This window comes from Gordionus sp. m RMFG-2023, chromosome 1 (genome assembly GCF_954871325.1).
Source record: "Gordionus sp. m RMFG-2023 chromosome 1, tfGorSpeb1-WG-v2, whole genome shotgun sequence".
Lineage (NCBI taxonomy): Eukaryota > Metazoa > Nematomorpha > Gordioida > Chordodea > Parachordodidae > Gordionus > Gordionus sp. m RMFG-2023.
In genome coordinates, this window is record NC_088775.1 from 76,495,244 (window position 1) to 76,509,649 (window position 14,406).

The 14,406-nt window shown below is 28.1% G+C and overlaps 1 protein-coding gene and 1 long non-coding RNA gene across 2 annotated transcripts; one reads left to right on the plus strand and one right to left on the minus strand.

Annotated features, from left to right (window-relative positions):
* Positions 1-116: 116 nt before the first annotated feature.
* LOC135931846 (uncharacterized) lies at positions 117-8,668 on the minus strand. Its single transcript, XR_010573181.1, has 4 exons — positions 8,478-8,668; positions 7,998-8,131; positions 1,005-1,127; positions 117-346 (listed from the first exon to the last, which is right to left on the minus strand). It is a non-coding gene; the product is annotated as an uncharacterized LOC135931846 (long non-coding RNA).
* Positions 6,088-8,697, plus strand: LOC135931845 (fimbrin-like). The gene is made up of 6 exons (XM_065469153.1): positions 6,088-6,161; positions 6,259-6,678; positions 6,829-7,479; positions 7,597-7,871; positions 8,007-8,148; positions 8,471-8,697. The coding sequence occupies exons 1-6, from the start codon at positions 6,156-6,158 to the stop codon at positions 8,675-8,677; spliced, it is 1,701 nt and encodes a 566-aa protein (XP_065325225.1). The 5' UTR covers positions 6,088-6,155; the 3' UTR covers positions 8,678-8,697.
* Positions 8,698-14,406: the final 5,709 nt, after the last annotated feature.

Genomic DNA, 14,406 nt, shown 5'->3' on the forward strand with positions numbered 1-14,406 from the left:
TATAACATCATATTTAATTATAACCCAACATTTTCATAGCATATTTAACTATAACTCGATATTTTCATACAACATAATATTTATAACTCAAATATAATTTATATTTTTTCTTCACTGAGGACTATTACCCAAATTTTACCTTGATCTCTTCCAATATCATGACTTTTCCATATTCAATTGCTTATTGTCTATTACATCTAGTTGGGGTTTCCTGTTATCATTTCTTTTTCGTGTAATATTTATTTTAAAAAAACTACAAAATATCACTAGAGTTCGGATAGTTTGGCCTCCGTAGGCTGATGGTAACATCTAATGTTTGCCATGTATTCTGTTCTTCCTTTTCCACCTGATAAAATACAATTATAAGATGAATTTGAAATATAAAAAAACTTTTTTTATAAAAAAACTAGAATATTTATTTATTATTCATTTTCATAATTAATAAATAGAAAATAATATATAACCATCATTAAATTATCATTTATGGCTGAATATTTAAATTTATTGCCTAACGAACCTCCCCATATATTTTTTAAAAAATTTGAATGGCGAGCCGCAACAGGCCAGATCTAGATCTTAATAAAAATTTGCCGTTTAAAATTTTCCAAGACATTACATTATATAAATCAATTTATTTGACAAATTATTATCCTCTATTTTGAAATTAAAAAAAATTGCTGGAAAAATGACAAGGAAACCGCTTTGAAAGAACGCTCTGCTTGGAAATAGCTTATGGGTTTTTTCGTAAAATTTATGATGCATATCACAAAAGGGCAAGACAAATCTTGTGACCAATATATTTAAAATATCTTAGGAATATTTTTTTGATGAGGTATCGCAATATGTAATATTATAACTGACGTTATATTTTATTTGTAAAATTATATGTTGATTTCGCGTCGATTTAAAATAATGTATTAAAAATGGATTTAGCAAATTTAATGTCTATAATTTATAGAATTAAAGATTAGCGGGGGGGGGGGGCATGATATTTGAATTTTTACTTGATTTCGTAAGGAGCAATACTTTGATTTGCACAATGTTGAGTGTGATAACTTGTTTTGCATGAATTAATATGCCTTGAGAATTGTAGGCGGGTTTAGCAGTTCATGTATCTCTTTCTTTTTCTGCAAATTTATTATAATTTGATTTGTGTATAGACATCCACCCATGTTGATCGTTTGTTTAGTTTCGTTTATAGTTAAAGAAATATTTTTTTTCATTATATTTTACAGTTTAAAAGGGTTATTGCCTTAAAAAGATTCTTTGTTTATAAATCTGTAAAGGAGTTTTAGGTGTTATAGCCCTAAAAAGGGTCCTAGAGTAAATTAAAGCTGAAATAAGTGCCTATTGGTTAATTTTTTAGAAAGTTTCATATTTGTAATTTAAAAAGAATATTCATCTTTTATAAATTGAATAAAAGAATCTAATAATTATTGAAATTTTATTTAATTTAACGTATATATTTTATTGGAATAAGAGTATCGCCTCTGATAGCGATACTCTGAGTTAAAATTTTGTTAACTTTCTCTTTACATTTTTTTTATTATTATAAAATTAAATTATCCAAAGTTTATATAAAATGAAAAAGTGATCTTTACAATTTCGTTAATGCAATAAATATCATCATTTACATAAAAATTAATACATCTGTTAAAATAAATCACTTTATCAAATAAAATATACATTAAAAAAGTGTACATTACAACACGCCACCCATTACTAAACCCAAGTGTTAGGGGTGATTGATAATATATGACCAATAATATACGAAATATAAATACACATCTGACGTTTTTCATTTGCTCCAAACTATATATTTAAACATTCCGCTTATTTTGGTGTCTATAAAATTTTCGCCTAAAATAAATTATCTTGATCGACTTTAAATAAGAATTAAGAAATGCGGCTTTATGTCCATAGGATGACGCCGTTTGATTCGTCTCACGAATAAGAATAAAGAAATGCGGTTTTTCTTTTTTTTTCAAAGGAGAACGCCGTTTTAGTCGTCTCACGAATAAGAATAAAAATATTATATAATTTCTTCGGCTACAATTTCTTCAAAATTTTCATACACATCTCCCCATTATTATCGGTAAATCCTTTAATATAATTTCGAATATGATTTCGGAAACATTATTTGAATACCCCGGAATAATTTCCTTATATTCTTGAATAATTTTATATAAGGATTTAAATTAAATTTTTTTTAGCGAAGTAAACATAACGTATACAATATCTTTACTAAAAAATTGTTTTTATAGGAATTTCATTTCTTTGAAAGAATACCAATGAATAATGTCATAGATAATATAGTAGGTTATGTAAAGATTTCGAATAATTTGATGCATATATTTTATTCAGCTATTACTTTAATAATAATATTCACTTGAAAACCTCCTCCCAACAAAACAAATATCGAATAAGATCCTTTATGAAAGTCTCTTTTTTTAATATTTATTATTTTATTTTATCTTAATAATATTAATTCCCAATTTTGGAATATTTATCCTTTTTTTATTTTACCTTTATAATATATTAATTCCCAATTTTGGAATATTCATCCCTTTTTTTATTTTACCTTTATATATTAATTCCCAATTTTGAATATTTTTATTTTTATTTTACCTTTATAATATATTAATTTACAATTTTGGAATATTCATCCCTTTTATTTTACCCTTATAATATATTAATTTTCAATTTTGGAATACTCATTTTTTTATTTTACCTTTATAATATATTAATTTCCAATTTTGGAATATTCATTTTTTTTATTTTACCTTTATAATATATTAATTTCCAATTTTGGAATAATTTGCCTATAGTGGCCTTCTCTCAAAGTTGAATATAAATGAGAATATACTGCACCTGAAAGAGTGATCATTTCGCCGTAGTGATAATATAGTAGGTTATAAAATTGCGAATTGTGACTGCAATAACCCTTATGGAACATTTGTTTTACATGGCACCATTTTCATATTTGTAATTTAAAAAGAATATTCATCTTTTATAAATTGAATAAAAGAATCTAATAATTATTGAAATTTTATTTAATTTAACGTATATATTTTATTGGAATAAGAGTATCGCCTCTGATAGCGATACTCTGAGTTAAAATTTTGTTAACTTTCTCTTTACATTTTTTTTATTATTATAAAATTAAATTATCCAAAGTTTATATAAAATGAAAAAGTGATCTTTACAATTTCGTTAATGCAATAAATATCATCATTTACATAAAAATTAATACATCTGTTAAAATAAATCACTTTATCAAATAAAATATACATTAAAAAAGTGTACATTACAACAGAAAGGAACTATAACAAGCTTTTAGTTCTATATTATAAGTCAAATAATATTACAAAATAAAACTCTTTATCTCCCCTTTGGATACTTTAATAATTAAAATGAATGAAAGGTTCTTGATTAATCAAGCAGCTACAGATCTGCAAATATTATTACCACAAATCCTTTCAATTTAAATTTGATAGAAAATATTTTATAATTGTCCTCTTATTGTAGGTCTTTGGTTATATTAAAATTTAAAAAAAATTATTTTGGCTTTAGGCATTACTAGGTGGGTTTTCCCTCCATAAATCTTTTTGGAAGTCTCTAGTTCAATTTTTATTGTGAGATGTTAGAGTTTCCCAACATTAATAGCTGCATGGAAACTGGTATGAAAAGTTAAATATGGTTGATAATTTGAAAAATGCTCTAAATGCTTGGCATATTTCAAACATTAATATATATTTTGGCAACTCTACTCATTAGTACTTTTACCAATGAAGGAACATTTTCTTCTTTAATAAGAAACATAAGAATAGGTGTTTAAATTTTCCGATTTGAGCCGATTTTTAAAAACGACTAACTCAATATTTTCGCCACAAATATTCCCCTAAGCCTTGAAATTTCGCTAATAAAGTAGAAACCTTTGTATATTATATGAGCAAAATTTAGTTTTTCATAATATTTTTCTGGTTAAACCATTTGCCGTTTACCAACACTACTGTGAAATATTTCCCCTGAAAAAGATTGAGTGGGTGTTATCCTTTCTTAATATAAATAGGGAGTTGACAAAACCTAAATCGTGATTTTTAAAACGACCCGATTAAGATTTAACCAAAAGAATATTATCACATCCTCGAAATTTTTCAGACGTCCAAACCTTTTTGTCATCTATGAGCAAAATCTCCAGGCTTACATAATGTTATTTTGGCCAAAATCTTAAATGGACCGTTTTTAAAAATCTCTCTATCTGTTGAAACAAACATTGATGAAATCATTGAAAAGTTATCTCAAGCCATAAGAAGATTTAACTTTACATTTATGCTTCTTTACTATATTTTTCCCAATTTTTAATATAAAACATTTAATTCATGAATACTTTGTAAGTTTATATATATGCAATAATTCTTAAGAATATTTTTGTGCATTAATCTATATTCCCAACATTTATTTTTTTGAAATATCTTCTTCATGATCATGTTAATCCAAAAACTAATTTATATATCAAATTTTAAATGCTTAAAAAGTTTACATTATTTTACAGTTTTTTCGACATATATTTTATGGTGATTTATACGCCGGTTATATACATTTAATTTTTTATTATTCATTTATATTCGAATTTGTGTATTAGAAATTGTCAATTTTTATAGTTAACCCCCCCCCCCCCCATAGCTAATTCCTGCTTACACGCATGACCCTGCATAAATTCCTTCAACTGGTTAAATTAAATTAACTGAGCTACATATATTTATCTAAATAACATATTCGTTTCTTATATGGTTTACAATTTATCAATTTTGGGTAATAACATAGTGTTGTTAAACGGCTCGTTTTGAGCCAATTTTTAAAAACGGCTAACTCAATAATTTAGTAGAAAAATATTGCCTAAGCCTCGAGATTTCGCTAATTGATGTCTAGACCTTTGTGCCATCTATGAGCAAAATCTTCAGGCATGCGCAATATTATTCTGAATAAAATATTGAATTAGTCGTTTCTAAAAATCGGCTCAAATCGAGCCGTTTAACAACACTAATAACAATCTATAATACCAAATTCTTGGTCGCAATTTTGCTGCAATATGTTAACCTATTTGGTGGACCAAATATACCATACTTAATAGGCCAGCCAATAATTGCATTATCACTAATATTTAATATACTGTAGTAATTTTTTTGTAACTGTGTCTATGCACCAAGAACATCGCTCTTGACTGATTTTTCTTTACCTTTTTCTTTACCTTTTTCTTTCAAAACAATGTCTTATTTATAGTAAATATCAATATTTTTAATACCAGTCGGTATATAACTATACATAATAATATAAATGTCTAAAAACTTAATACTTGAAAAAATAAATAAATTATCTCTAATTATTGAAAATTAGATATAATTAGAGAATTGTTAATTGAATATAGAAATATTAATATGAAGAGGGTGACAAAATGAGTGATAAATGACTACAAGACGGGAAATTGATTGAAGGTAAAAAATATATTTGGAGAATTATTTTCAATAACTGAACTTGGAGATACGAATTAATAAAATCATCAATAGGTCAAATAATTGGTAGATAGTTAAAAATAAATGAATAATCGATTGAAGGTCGAAAAATATTGGAAATCATGCTCAACTAATGGAAATGTGAATATTGAACTCTCAATGCTAGTAAGAAAGGTAGTAAATGACTAATAGTTTATGGGACAAACTATGGTAATGATTGTAGGTAACAAAAATGATTTGGGTTAAAATTTGCGAATTTATTCACTATTAGCTTAACCACATAAAAATAGGCCCATAGAATGGAGCAGATTTTGTTATTTCAAATTATATCATTTCGTCCAATAATTAGAATTAAATTACAATTGTTAAAGTTCGATTTTTTAAATTTAACATGTTAAACCAAAATTACACTGATCATCTTTTAAGATCATTTATTTATAATGTTTTTTTAAGCGTAACATTATTTATCATCTCGCATATTATGCATCACACTTTTTGCGAAACAAAATCATTTATCGCGAATTAAGTTTTTAAAAATTCTCAAGTCTATATATTATGTATGTGCTTATTTAATATTTAATTTTTTATGTTTTAGAAAATAAAAGCGTATAGCCCTATTTTTTCAGAAGAAATATTCGGAACATGGACGTAAAATAATTAATATTATTTACATAAATACGAGCCTTATAATAAATATATTATATTTAAATAAAATATTATACAACCATGGTATAAAATAACTTAGAAACGTCTCAAACATTCCGTTTCCGATGAAGAAGAATCTGCATACGTAAACTGGATAAATAAACTATTGAAGTCCGATCCTGACTTGAAATTTATGATGCCCTTAGAAACTGGAAAGTTTTTTCCCAAACTCCAAGATGGGATATTGCTTTGCAAACTCGTGAACACTGTTCAAGCAAACACTATTGACGAAAGGACTTTGAATATGCGAGAAAATGATAAAGATCTTAGTATTTTCAAGAAGCACGAAAATTTAAACTTGGCCGTCAACTCCGCTCGGGCTATTGGAGTGAATACTACCAATATTCATGCAGAAGATATTCTGAAAGAAAGGCCTCATCTAATTTTAAGCTTTTTAAGGCAACTCATTATATTAGGGCTTTTCGCTAGGTTGGACCTTAAATCTCACCCAGGTTTACAGGTATTATTATATTAAATAGGTATTATTGCATTATAAATGATTTATTTATTATTATTATACGACAACTCACACCCTCTATCTCTTTAAAATAGAAAATATTTTATGGATTCAGGGTTATTTAATCTCTTAATAAATAAAACGGTCTATTAGATATTATTGAAGCATATGGAAGAACTGTCCGATTTCATGAAGATGGCTCCGGAGAAAATTCTGATGAGATGGGTTAATTTCCAGTTGGCAGAAGCAAAATGCACGAGAAGAATGAAAAATTTTACTAAAGACCTTCAAGATTGCGAAATATTTTCTACGCTTATCAAACAGATAGCTCCACGAGATCTGGCCATATCAATGGATGCTATGAATGAACCAAATCTAACTAAAAGAGCTGATATAATGCTGGATCAAGCCAACAAATTGGGTTGTCGAGATTTCATAACATCCCGAGATGTTAGTACAGGGAACTACAAGCTCTGTTTGGCATTTATAGCTAATTTATTTAACAATCATCCGTCGTTGCCGATAGATATTTTAGAACCCCCCGAGGAAAAGATGGAAGAGACAAGGGAAGAAAAAACTTTAAGGAACTGGATGAATTCGCTGGGAGTTCAACCGAGAGTCAAATATTTGTATCCCGACTTGCAGGATGGATTAGTTTTGTGTCAATTGCTGGATAAGATGCAACCTAAAAGTGTAAATTGGGCTAAAGTGCGAAAAACATTCAAAAAAGCTACAGCCACTATAGAAAAGAAGGACAATTGTGTACAAGTTGTCGAAGTCGCTAAAAACTTTGGCGTTTCACTGGTAATAAATAATATCAAAGTTTAGAGAACGTGAAAATTTTAGATACGACAACATAAAATATTTCTATATTGTTATATAGAGGAGATTCTTTCTTATTTGTTTCTTTACAAATTTTAGGTTGGAATAGGGGGAACCGATATTTATGATATGAAACAAAACGCAGTTTTATCCTTGCTCTACCAACTACTACATAAGCAAACAATGAGTATATTGCTCAAGTTAAAGCCAGGTGGGAAGATTCAGGATAAGGACATCTTACAATGGGCCATCACAAAAATGACAACCCTCAATAAGAAAAGACTCTTCAAAAGTTTTCAAGACCATAATTTGGCTGACGGAATCGCTATATTAGAATTGCTCGATTGCATCAAACCGGGAAGAGTTTGTTGGGGGTAAGACAATCTTATTTTTTTCCCTCTAATAAAAGTGTATTGCATAGGTAAATATTAGTATAAATATACAATTAATTAATCAAACGCAAAGCTTATTTAATTAAGAAGTAAAAATAAGATTGTTACAATGTTTAGATTGGTCAAAGGTTACACTGACACTGGTATTCCGGACCCTGAACTCACGGAAGAAGATCGTCTATCTAATATAGGTTATGCTATTTCGTTGTCGCGAAAATTGGGTGCAGTAATCATTGCATTGCCTGAGGACGTTATGGAAGTATAAAATAAATTAAGATTTGGTTAAGTTAAAATGAATTATAATGACAATGTTTTTTAAATTTATTTACATTAATAATTAATAGGCTAAATATTTTACACCCTTTTTTCGTATAATTAAAACTTTCCTGCCTGATAATCTTTATACATTTCCCCGATTTTCTTAAGATAAGTTCTATTTAGTGAACCTTAAAATAAATTACCTAAAAATATTTTTCCATTGTCAAAATTGTGATATTTTTTTTTATTTTAAAAGTTTATGAAAAAGAGATAGAATAAATTTATATAATCATTTGTTATGTTATTTATGTGTGTATCGAAAGCTGAAACCTAAAATGATGATGACAATATTTGCATCGCTCATGACCCTTGAATTAATTATTGCCATTCCAGAAGTTGAAACTGAGGAGGCTGCAATAACAACGAGAAAAAGTAAAAAGGCAGGTGCATCTCCAGTTCCAAATAAATTAAGCCCTGAAATAGAGGAAGTAGAAGAGGTTGAAGTTGAACTAGAGGATGAGGATGTATAATAGTAGCAATTGTTTATAGATTTCAATTATCTACCTAAATGATTTTACTATATTATTTTTTATTTTTTTATTTTTAATATATTGATTCTTAATGTTATAAAAAGTAAATACAATAAAAATAATTGATGATATATTCTCATAATTTTGTGATTTTTATATATTTATTTGGAGAAGTAAACTTATTGTCTCCTTACGGTATTTAAAAAATTAAAAAAATATTTTTCCGCCCTCTTCCCCGAATTAAAAAATATGTTGTTTGTTTTCATAATATCTTCTAAGTCTCGAAGACAGTTGAGACAAAAGATACGCGTTATGACCTTAGACTTTGTATGATATATATGTTATTAAAAAATAAAGTAAATTTTGGCTGTATTCATTCTTTTAAGATAACATATGTGCATCTTAGATATGCTTACTAATTTAAAAATTGATTCAAAGGCAAATGTAAAGTCTGGTGTAATTATAAAGAGTATACGACTTGCACGTTGATCATTGTTGTTGCAAAATAACCTAATTCGACTTAACCATAAGTTGCGTGCGGATAACCAACTGCCTAGAGGCGCATGTTGATTTTGGGTTACCTTAAGATCCCTTTTTTAAAAATTAAACATGAGTTGGGCTACCGGAGTTTCGTTGTTTTTAGAGGAGGCAAGTGAACGATATATCAACTTTAACATTAATTTAATCTAAATTATATTTAGTGATTTAAAGTTGATGAAATAATATTTGTTATATTTTATAAATACACTAGCAATTAAAGGTTGGCGCAACCCAGTCAGGCCCACGGACCGAGCGAAAAGATGACATTATGGATGGGTAGAAGTTTTTAAAATGTTTTAAAACTGATAATTAAGCTAATTTTTGTTTGATAAAAAAATTATCAAATGCCGGATAATATATTTTTTATGGGTCTGGCTAAAATAATAAGGGCTGGGCCGAATGTCTCTACTAGCCCTAACTTTCTGTCTCGTTATCTTGATAAGGCGCATGTAGAAGTGTTAACTCATATAATTTTTGTAAATTTGGTAGATACTGGGTGATGTTTTATTTTTTAATAAGAATATAAACCTGGAAGCTTCCATAAATGTCAATGGAGGCTTCCGATGCGCCAATGAATTTACTATTAATCTTCTGCTGTAAAATACCTAATTTTAATTGTATGAAAGGTAATTAACTGTTTAGAATTTTAAAATATATCGAAGATATTATGAAAATTATATATATATATTTTTTTTTAAATAAAATAATTATATTAATTTAATTTAATATTAGGGCGTCTCCATCGACAAATACAGCAGATACTGAAATCCCTATTTCCGAACTTCATAGGATTTTCCATCCTATGCTTACCATTCTTTTCCCATTAATTTTTTATTTATCAATATAATTGTTTAGCTGTATAACAGCAAACAAGCAGTGGCGCATCGCTAACTTTTTCAACTTAAGGTTGCACATATTTTTCAAATTTCAAGCATTATCAAAAAAAAGGTAATTATATCTAAAATGAGTTTAACAAAAATAAATCTATCTAAAATTAGCATCAAAAAAAGAGGGTGGCCCAATTTCTCACGGCTGCCAAAATTTCTCGGTTAGGGGTATATAGTTCGGCCAACCCCATAATATGAATCAGTTCTAAATATCGCTCGGCTAACCATATTATAAATCATTACTAAATATCACTAGGCTAATGACATTCGAGTTCAGCAAAGCCCGACCTTGATATTAAAATTTAAAACATGTCAGAATTATTTCTAAAAAAAATTTATAACGAGCTGGTCTGGGCAAAAAATTTAACTGGTCAGGCAATTGCGAATAAAAAACATTCGGGCCGGGTGGGGAAATTTAAACATAAAATACAGAAGGGCCTCGTAAATCTCTGATTTTTCGTAAAATTTTAATAGGTCAGACTGGGCATTAAAATTTATATATTTTATTGAATTTCAGCCTAATATTTTGACTGATACTATTTGAAAATAAATTAAAATATGCTTATTTCTTTGATATTTAGAGCAGTCTAGCTAGTAAATTCACGCAAGATTTAACAAGTTATATATATGATCGAATTACAGATTCACAATAGAGCATACTCAAAAAGCTGCGAATTTTTTTGGAAATATCTAAAAAAAACAATTTGATTCTACATAGATAGAAGATATAATTAATGGGTTATCTATTATTCCTGGAAAATAATTTCACGGAATTAAATAATATTTTGTTTCAAAATAGGTAAAAAAAAAATTATTTGAAATATCATTATCATGAGTTTGGGCTTCAATAATGTTTCGATCGATTCCATAAAAGTATAAAAGATTAATTAATTAATATCAGAGACCTGCAGATGTACCATTTGCACTGCACGATCCGAATTTTTTTTAAAAAAATTTATAGTGCGGCCCGGGCATTTAAAAATAAATTTTTTAGTCCCGTGTCAGGCTTAAAACCGAGAGTGCTGGTCTTTACTTTATATATAAGGAAAATATTTTTTGAGGAATAAAATTAAGGATACGCTATATTTTTCCGAATATTGGGTAGATATTTCAACCCCTGGTGTTTATCGTATGAGTTCATCTATTAGAGGTAAAAATATTAGGCCCGGCCAAGATTTAAAAATATATTATTTTAAGCAAGGTTCAACTTGGATTTTTTATTTTTGAGAATTTATAATATTTATCGAAATTCCAAAAGTAAGTTAGCCCATTTCCTCTTATTTAAATAATTTTAAAAATTTATAATAACATGCTGTTTAATATTTAGGGGGGGGGGGGGGTTAGGCCTTATAGGAGATATTTTTTATTAACTTGATATCTACTAAAACTTAAATTTGCCAGGAATGATTTATCCGATCCCCCTTGGTTATGATAAAAATTTTATTTTATAAAAGTATTGAAGCTTAAATCTGTGAATCTTTTTTTATACCTGCCCAGATATTTAATCTAATAATAAAAACAAATTTATTTACAATTAGCATTAAAAGAGTGGAAAACCCACTAATATATGGTTAAAAATAAAATATATAAATATCCGAATATTCTTGGTATTAGAAAGTTACACAGTAATAAATTTTTAATTAATACCAGTCATATTAATTTATTTTCAAAAATAGGCAGGCAATTCTGTATAAAAAAAGTATGTATGTCATTTATTAAATTTTTTAAAAAGGAATTAAAGATTTTACCATTACCCATGCCTTTTTATGTTCAGTAATAACATACCCTTAATCGTCATCGGAGATTATTTATCTACATTACTATAATCCCGATAGTTTCATGAAAAGTCCTTGTTTTGACAAAAGAGAAAAGTATGTCGGTGAGGACCGAGAAATCGAGGAAACCAGATGATTGGGTCTGAGAATGTTTTCGGTGTAATTCTCATCCAAATTATTCCGAAAAATTGATAACTTCTTATAAACGAAAAGATGTCCCCAATTAAGACTCTAGCGATACCTGTTTCAATATCCATTTCGTGAGGGAGTAGATCTTAATCATTGCCCGAAAAAATTATGTCCAATATTTATATAGGTTTCTTAGGAGCAAAATTTCTGTGTCCCTTTTGGACAATAATTATAGAGTAACGTATATATTTTAGGTTGCTTTTGGACTGCATTTTATATATATACCTGGGTATCTCTGAAACCACATTTTAATTGATGGGCACCTGCGTTTGGTCTGTTAAGGGTTAGTAGCAGATTAATATTTATAGAGTAACGTATATGTTTTAGGTCATTTTTGGACTGCATTTTGTATATTAACGCATATTTATACCTGGGTTTCTGTGAAACCAGATTTTAATTGTTGGGAACCTGCGCTTGGTCTGTTAAGGGTCGGTAGCAGACTTATGATTATTAAATTGTTTATAAAAAGAGGAAAATGCCAATCATTTATCCATAATATATAAACCTAAGAAAAATATGTATTATTATCATTCGGCATGTTTATTAAAATAATAAAAGAAATCAATTTAAAGTCTAAGAAAACTTAAAAGATGCTATAATGAAAATATTTTTGTAATTTAGAAATATAATAATAATTAAATTTATCGGAAAACGACTATAAATACTTACACAATAAATCCGTAACAACAAATGTTTTTACCGAAGAATACGTTTCTATTTATGCGAAGATATCACTGTGGTCAGGGGTGATCCGTTCTGTAAATTTGTTGTTACATTTATATTTATCTATTTTAAAAATAAATAATATTATTATAATGTTTTAAAAAAATGTCGTAATAAGTGGTAAATTGATCATTGCAAAAATGTTTAATGGAACACTGTTGCCCCTTTTCGTTCGTTATCCATTCTCTTGATGGCGGATCCGATGGATTCTCGTCGGGATCCAACATACATTTTGGCTAATAGTAGTAAGTAAGATAACTAATTCTAAGTATCAAATATGTGACTTCTTAGTGAACGAATCTGGTTGATGATCCTCTAGATAAAGATCAAGTCTGCATATTCTAATCCCTTGCTTTTAATGAACATTAGTGATTGTTTCCAGTTGTCTTGGTATAATACTCGCTTCCTCTATAGCTTTTTCTATATCATAAAAGATCGCCTTTGCATTGTTGGGAAATACGGCATAAAGGTTTGCGCCATGCCTATTATGGTGTGTATAATTAGTTAACGTGGTAATTACTGGGATGTATATATTCTCAATACTGCTCCTGTCGTAGCCTTGAATAATTTTTAATAGATAATTAGAAGGCAACCGGTCAGATAAATAATATTAATAAATAATATAATTATGATATTTAAAAATATATTTTTTTTCCCGATGATGAAAAGTTTATTCATTAATTGGATTATTAAATTTTATAATAAAGTTGAAGTTATTTTATCAAAAATTGTAGTTACATTGATCTTAAGTAAGTTTAATAAAAAAAATTTAAATAAAATTGAGACTAAGATAGCTCCCAAATGCGGGCCTAGTTCTAAAATCTCTATACATGTTGCTAATCTATTTCAGTCATCAGTTGGTATCGTTTTCGATCTAAAATTTAGCTGTATTCCGAGTATACAAAAATACGAATCGAATTTTGGCATTATTTATATTCGATTCGTATGAGTAATAAAAACATTATTTGATTTGATAAGTCGAATATTCCATTCGCGAATTAATTTCTTTAAAAATATTTTCAAATATGAAAAAATCGTAATTTTTTTGAATCAATCTTTGAATTTTTATTTTTTTAAATTTGTGATTTCATCTTGAAAGATTTCTTGTCCATGAATGGATCAAAAATTGTTCGACGACTTATTCGTATTAGTAAAATACGAATCAAATATCAAATAATTCGTTTTATCCGTGTTGTTACATTTAAGGCAGAATAGTTATTTGTTTATTAGTATTTATAGAGAAGCCTCAGTTTATTAGTCTTACAAAAAAGGTAATTGGTGTCATTGGTAATGCAAAATAGGCTAAAAAAATAAAGGGCCTCAGTATCCTGACACATTTATTTTATAGCCCATGGGAACAGGACTTTCACGTCTAGAATGTAATCTGCTAGAGACCCAGATGAACTGTAACGGGTTAAAAAGTTTCTAAACCTTTTTCTTGTCCTTTAAGTTGGCCCCACCGGTATGGTATATGCCCCTCAAGGTGTACCTTTGGCTCCACGACGGGGTTGTTGCTTGTAAGTTTTTGCAGGAGGTACGACTTCTCCTGCCATATTTTTTATAGGAAGACATGTCATTGGCGATAGCATCTCCCTATCGTAATATAACATTCCTC

Bases quoted from the DNA above. Each gene is read 5' to 3' on its own strand.
- LOC135931845 (XM_065469153.1), top strand. The intron at 6,679-6,828 runs GTATTATTATAT...ACGGTCTATTAG, and splicing joins AATCTCACCCAGGTTTACAG to ATATTATTGAAGCATATGGA. The intron at 7,872-8,006 runs GTAAGACAATCT...TACAATGTTTAG, and splicing joins CCGGGAAGAGTTTGTTGGGG to ATTGGTCAAAGGTTACACTG.